We start from the raw sequence: 7,500 nt of genomic DNA, 5'->3' as shown, positions 1-7,500 counted from the left end.
AAAAAATAAATCAAAGAAAAGTGAGATCAGCTGGACTTGTTACTGACTCCTTTACCAAGCACTAGTGGATATAGTATGTGTAAACACAAGTGATAAATTAAATCACAATGGACATGGCATATACAGTACATACATGCCATACCCAGCAGCAATGAGTTAAATACAGAATGATATGTGCAGTTCTCAGTTTAAATATGACTGTAAACAATTTAATCAATGATATACTATGTTTATTATTCTCACTCTGTGCAGTTCTTTTTTCAGAATAAAAGGTAGTAATAAATAACAAGGGCAAACAAACAGACAGTAAATTTATTGACCTGGTAGAAATGGAAGGCAGTAACTATCTACTCGAGCACTACAAGAGGCCACTGATACACAACTTATTTGAGATCCAAAATAGCGACAGTTTAGAAAATAACAGCTTCAAAATACAGAGACAGCATTTTAAGACCAAGAAGGAAAAATGGAAAAAAAGTTAAATGATGCAACTCATATAATGAACATGAGAAACATTATCAATTTACATCTCAAGAAAAACTGAATTGTTCTCTTAAGTGTTTATAAAAGAACCTCACTGCAAACTATCCTGTATTTCAATATAAACTATACATAAATAGACTATCACTTTCACTGGTTTCCTTCAAGAACTAAAGCAAAATGTCAATTCCAAATCTGCAGTTTATGTGAATTAATCACAATTATCATCTTTTACTGAAAGGAAATTCACACAAATATGTTCAACATTTCACACACTTGATACTCACAGAAAAAGAGTGAAAAAAACAACAAACACATAAAAGACAAGGAAGCTACCACAACAAAGATTAACATTATCTGGCATAAATATTTTTCTTTGAAAAAAAAATAATAATAAATAATAATAAAAAAAAAATCATTACACAGCTACAGAAAAGTTAGCAACTATATACCAAACAATAATCAATTCAATAACTTCAAAATGAATGATGAATTTAACATAGTGTTTTTTTTTTTTTTTACATCATTAAGAATATCACGACATCTTTCACCTCAAATACTTGAGCTGAACATGCCTCCCTTCCATTGAAGACAAACTCATAAAATATGAACAAACTCATAATGAAAGATCTAAAAAATAATAATAATAATAAATAAAAAAAAGAAGAAAGAAAACAGGGAAAAAGTGACCCTGTGATGCTAGTAATGAATTCATGGAATGTAGTCAGTTCTGTAACACACAAACAAAGAACTGGGGCAGTGTTAACCATATGCTAAGATGTATTTCTCCTTCTCAAGGCAACACCGAATGCAGAGAGCAATATTCTCTGCTTGTCATCCACGGTCACAGGAGATGAACCTCTTAAACTTTATTCTAGTTTATTTATTCTTAAGATCAGTTTTGTCACTCTGAACAATTGGAATAAAATGTGGAATCATAATCTGGCTATCACTCTTAGTATACATATACATATATATTTCTATTCATTTATATCTATACATATAGAACCTTTTGAGCAGTTTTCCTAAACAAATTGGGCTAGAAGATTAACAAAAATGGTGATTTATTTTCCTCCATCTAAATCATATTAAAAAAGAAGAAAAAAAGATTCATATATCCTGTTCACTTTGTGGTGCCAAAATAACATTTGAATTATTTACGAACTCAAGCCAGACTCATCAAACTGACAGTACAAATCCTTAAGTAAAAAAAAATCTGCTGAGTCCTTCCACTGTAGATTTCCCTTCCAAAATACAAGATGATGCGATGTAACTTTTAGACAAACCTCAGCAAATGAGTTAAACTTGGGATGGGTTAGTATTTTCTAATATAAGAAATAATCTAAAATATCAATGTCACCCACGAGTTTCTGGATAACTATTTCTCAATTTCACTAAACTTCCAAAACTGAAATGAAGATGACCTATGATAAAATACACTACAGTGAAAGGGTTTATTAGGTGTTTACACACTCCATAATGTTCCAAGAAAGTACAGCTTTCCATCACCCAAATACATCATTAGTAACTTTAGCAATATCAGAAGCCATTTATCTACCATGTATCATTAACACTATAAGCCACACATTTCTTCTTACAAAATTGAAAATATTTTGTACAAATTATCTCACAAAATATAGGGTGGAACTACATTTCAACAATAACTACTTTGAATACTAAATAATTATCCTTAACAATTAAATAAATATCCATGTTCTCTTAACCTCTATCGAACGGGTGACAGGCAAAGCCGTTTCCCAGCTTCCAACGGCAAAACCATAAAACATCAGAAAATCAACTTAAATAATGAAAGAGCCTGCCAGATACAGTGAGAGTGGGGACTAAGCAGTCATCTCCACAGTCACATAATCATATCACATCCAAACAGGTTTTATTTTAATGCAACATTCCTTCTCCCTTCCCTCTCACCTCATTCTAAATGGAATGGGGCTGATGTATTGCATCCTTACAATGAACAATCTCCATCTGAGTAAAGCAAACAGCTGTCAATCAGAAACAGAAAAAAGGCAGAACCTATTATGGAATTCCAATAGACTTGACTGCATGTTTCTTTTAGTATATATTTACTTTAGGACTGATAAATTAGTTCATTAGTATGTTACCCTAAAACTATGTCTATTTTCATACACATCTCTGTGTGTACATATATATATACATATACACACACCATCATGTACATACGTAATGTGTATGTCTACATACATAAACACATACATACAATATATATTTTTGTATAGAGGGATGTGTGTATATATATATATATACATATATCTTAATTCAGGAAAAAAATGCCCAGCTCCAAATTAACTGCTACTGTTATTCGTTTGTTCGAAAATCTTACTCCAATACATGAATACCAATGTTTTAAATGATAGAAATTATCATTGCTTTTCTTACTATTAGTGTTAAACATAATCAATACTTTACTTTCTTCCAGCTAATAATATATACACAGGTACCGAGCTTCCACCAAAGCTTTTCAATCCCTTTAATTTATAAATTGAATGTTTATTTGATATTTGTTCATATTAGAAACAAAAATGCGACTGAAACAATAAAAACAAAACCAAAAGCTCTGATGTGTTCACAGTATGTATGAGTAATAGAAGTACATGAGACCGCAAGGCACTGCAAATCAGAAAAAGGTATTTGGCAATTCAGTTACTTACAGAAGTAATTTGGGTATTTTGGCCTGTTTACTGATATCTATATATTTTTTTCATCTCTTTGAAGTTTGCACACTTCTGCGACTTTATTCAAGTCTCACAGCAATATTGCCTCACAAAGTTAAAAACAGATAGCATCTCTCCATAACTTCTCTTTATAAAAATAACAACTACCTCCAGTAGAAATGAAAGAAAGGAAAAAATATATATATAAATAAATAAAATAAAAAAAATGTAAAACAAAGAAATGGGGGAAAAGATATATCTTGTAATAATCTACCTTATTCAAGTTGAAAGAATGTCCAACCCCATCACATATCTACTTCCATTTAAATGCATTCTCCATATAAAAGTGCAAACAATGGGCCTGAAAAAAAAGTCCTATAAAGGGTTTCATAAAACTACCAATCACTGGTACTTCATCCTACAAAGTGAGGCTTATGTAATCTATTGACAACAATTACTCTTCCTTCACGACTCTTGGCTCCTTGCTGAAAAAGGACTCAGCCTTGGCTAACGGTGCTCTCTTCTTAGTCTGAAAATACAAGGGAAAAATGGGTCAGCAGATGTCGTTAGGAGATTTGACAATAAATTCTGAGATTTATTTTAATTTATGTCATGCCGATAAAAAATACATACTAAACAAGAAGTATTAGAAAGGGAACAAAAAGTACAAATCCATTAAATAAATCATTCCTTAAACTACCTGTGAGTTTATCAAAAAACAGAAGATGAGAAATGTACTTGTTGAAATGTGAAAAAAAAAAAAACTTCTTCCTTAAAATGAACAATTCTGGGCATTAAAAACTGCCATACGCAAGGAAAACCTATCTGGAATTTATGTATTCTTTACCAGGACTTGTACTTTTGAGGAAGACCTGACTTTCTTGCACATGATACTAGGAAGAAAAAGTAGAATTTGCCAGTAATGCTACTTTGTAACTACAAAATTTTAGTTAAAAAAAAAAAAAAAAAAAAAATTATTAAACAAGCTACAGCTATTCCAATGGTAATTCTTGATAGAAAGTTCAATAGTTGTACTTACTGACTGTTACTGTAGCAGGTTAACACAAGCCAGACGCAGGAGAGGGGAAGAGAAGGGGAAAGAAAGAAAAAAAAATAAGTGTTAGTAATGACACCTTCCTTTGAAAAAGAGCTCTTATTTTAGTTAATTTCTGAACACCTCTTGAACACCTTTATGTTTCTTGTGACAGGTTATCCTGTTGTTTTTTTTAAAGCTTGTACAAGAAGCTACTACTTTATTGTGTACCAAAGCATTGCTAAGGAAACAGGCATAAGTAAGAAATCTTTGTTTTGTGTAATGTAAATTATAATGTTTCAATGTCTTCCACTCTGGAATTTTCAGAATATGTAGTAGGAAGAACAAATATTACAGGGAAAATTTCAACCACCATTAGTAGATATGTTATAATCATAATAATATAACATTTATTATTAAAAATCTGTAACTCATATATAGTTTCTTCTGGTGTCTACATTGAGGTATAGAATATCATCACAAGTATTTCATTAATCTGAAAAAGTAAAAGTATCATATATTTGAGCATACACTCATCACATGAAATCTTATTTTAACCTTAAAGCATAAAAAAGAACTAAAGTCATGGTTTAAGTACTCTTAACTTAACTGAGCTTGAAACAGAACATGTGTCCAGATTATAATCTAAAAAAAAAATAATAATAAAAAATAAATCCAAATCTACAGTAACATAAAATAAACATTCAACAATCACAGTTTCAACAAATAAAAACATATAAACAGCTCTCCCAAAAGAGCTTGCATACACCTTCCTATCCTTGGATGAGAACCAACATCTGAATAATGAACACAAATAGCCTTCAGAAGAAGTCATGAAAACTAAAAGCAACTTCTGGGGTTAATCATAATTATCATCATCATCATTAATAATAAAAAATAACAACATAACTGCAAATAAAGAATAGCAACTTAGAAGTTTAACTTCATACTAGTTCAGGACATTCATTTCCTTTTTTAATTTTTAATTAGGTATGGTTTCAATGCAACTTTAGTGTAGATTGCAGTTAAACATGTTAAGCATTTATTTGCTCATGTAATGTTTAACTGGTGTGAGTATGTTACTATCAAGCCAATACAATGTGGTTTGCCTCATGTCAGAATTAGTTCCCTGCATGACAATTCTTTAACTGCTTCTGTTCAAATAGCATAATCAGAAAACAGGCATTCCCTCTTCTTTGAAAGTTTAATTTTCACCACCACCACCTTATAAAAGACATACATTAGTACCTGTCTTTGCTAACCAAAAGAAATCTAAAGAGGATTTTCACCATCCAGTATCATAGCATCATGCATCCATTAGCATAACAGCAGATAAGCCTAAGGAATGTAGGATATTGATAAAGTCATTTGTCATTTAATATGCCGTCTCAAGATGGTAACACTTTTTCTTACACAGCCCTCTTATTTTCTGATTTTCTTATTTGTTATCTTTTAATATTTTCATATTATTCATTTTTTTTAACCCTGCCTGTGCTAATGGGATCCTGAACATGAAACTAGTGTACTCCTGGAGTTGACACTCTTCCAACCATGGCTCATGGATGGTACATTTCACCCTCATTTATTGGTGGAAACAATGCAAAAGCCCCTTCTTAAATGTCTTCCTCCTCATGGTGAATCATTCCTTTCAACCTTGGCCTTCAGTGGAATTTTTCATGACAGTTTAGGTTAGGTCATTCCTGTCATCCTCAGCCATATTTTTCAGTGATGGTATATGCCCAGCAAATTTTTTCATGACATGACGGTCAGATCATTGAGGTCCAATTGGATAATAATCCACTATATGAATTTCTTCTGTATCAGTCAAAAATGGCAAACCACACAAAGTTCTTCACACCTGTCCTTCATACTGAGTGTATGTCAGAGTGTTAAGGTACGTCACAGATAAACAAGAACAAAATACTGTTTTGATATAAGGTAAAATATATCCACATTTGACGAGTTGCTATTAGTTTTTTGTGTAGGATATGGAGGGGGGAAAAAAAAATGAAACAAACAACAATGTGCATGTGTGAGTGTGTGCTTTGTTAAAGACATGCAATCTGCATAGCAAGCATGCTATTATATCTGGAGAAGGTAAGATGACTCAATAAATATTGTGCTTCCAATGCTAGTAGACAAAACCTTCACAGGATGAAAGTACCTCATCAATTAGAATTATATAGATTTTTTATAATCAGGCTACCTACTTTCATCTTACACTATTATTTTCTTAAAACATTAGTTTTTGCATTGCAATTCTCAGCACATTTAGATATACTGATACACAATTCTGAAGTTGTGTATTTACAGTATATGGTAGCACAATACATGCACTGACAAAATCAACAAGCAAAATTCATGCACCCCAAAGACATGAATAAGAAGGAGAGATTGGAAAGGGAAGAAAGTGAAATAAAAAGATGGAACACTTATAAAAGAAAGAAAAGAAAAGAAAAAAAAAAAAAAGAGACACAAAAATCATTATGTGCAACACAAAGACAGAAAGAAAAAGAACAGACAATGAAATATTAATATAAATAATAAGGACAAAATTAACAAGACTGAATGAGAAAACAAGACAAACAATTAACTAAGATGTTCTTTTCATATCTACCACACTGAGGGGAGGAAAAAAATGGAACAAGGACAGCAACAGTGTCTAATCAAACACCTTGGCAAAATAAGAGCCAAAAAAATGCCCTAATTTATCCAAACAAAGCTAAACTTGCAAGCTTTCTCTATCTGAAATCCAATTATATGGCTAATACATATATACACAAAAGAACTGAATACCCCAATATCAATATACTCCATTAAAACCTCTGCTTGTCTATTCAGCATTCAGTTCTTGAGATTCTTAATATGAACACAGTAAATTCCGTATCTGTATTTTTATATATTTTACTGTTTGCAAAAATTACATCAAAAGATACTGAAATCTTCGATCATATCACTTTGGCAATAACACTCCTGGATTTTCTTTCAACCTCAATATTGACTACTGTAGACCAATCTGACTTTTTAAAAGAAAGACATTGCTTGGAATCATTTACTCTAACCAAAGGAAATATAATTAGAAATTATTCTACCTGTCCATCAACAAGCAGAGTAAGGAAAATAGAAACCAAATCTATAAGAAAAAAATGTGAATCACTACAAACAGCTGTCCAGTTTTATTGAAAAGCAGAGAAAAGAAAACAAAGACTTAATCTCTTTGTTAATGAATGAACATTATATAGATATATATTTTACATGTATATAAAACCAAAAACTCAGACGTCAATAAAAGAA

At 31.3% G+C, this 7,500-nt stretch overlaps 1 protein-coding gene across 5 annotated transcripts in view; it reads right to left on the bottom strand.

Moving 5' to 3' along the window:
- Positions 1-298: 298 nt before the first annotated feature.
- Positions 299-7,500, bottom strand: part of LOC125036808 (lethal(2) giant larvae protein homolog 1-like) — a 27,673-nt gene continuing 20,471 nt past the window's right edge. For 3 of the 5 annotated variants that reach the window (XR_007115917.1, XM_047629665.1, XM_047629666.1), the window contains 2 exons: positions 4,213-4,221; positions 299-3,702 (listed from right to left, as the gene is read on the bottom strand). Coding sequence is in view for 3 of the 5 variants with exons in the window: in XM_047629666.1 (XP_047485622.1) it covers positions 3,698-3,702; positions 4,213-4,221 (14 nt within the window). In the remaining 2 variants the exon portion in view is untranslated. The remainder of the gene's footprint in view (positions 3,703-4,212; positions 4,222-7,500) is intronic. The other 2 variants (XM_047629664.1, XM_047629667.1) reach the window with 1 other exon arrangement.

This window comes from Penaeus chinensis, chromosome 22 (assembly GCF_019202785.1).
Source record: "Penaeus chinensis breed Huanghai No. 1 chromosome 22, ASM1920278v2, whole genome shotgun sequence".
NCBI lineage: Eukaryota > Metazoa > Arthropoda > Malacostraca > Decapoda > Penaeidae > Penaeus > Penaeus chinensis.
This window is presented reverse-complemented; position numbering and strand designations above follow the sequence as displayed.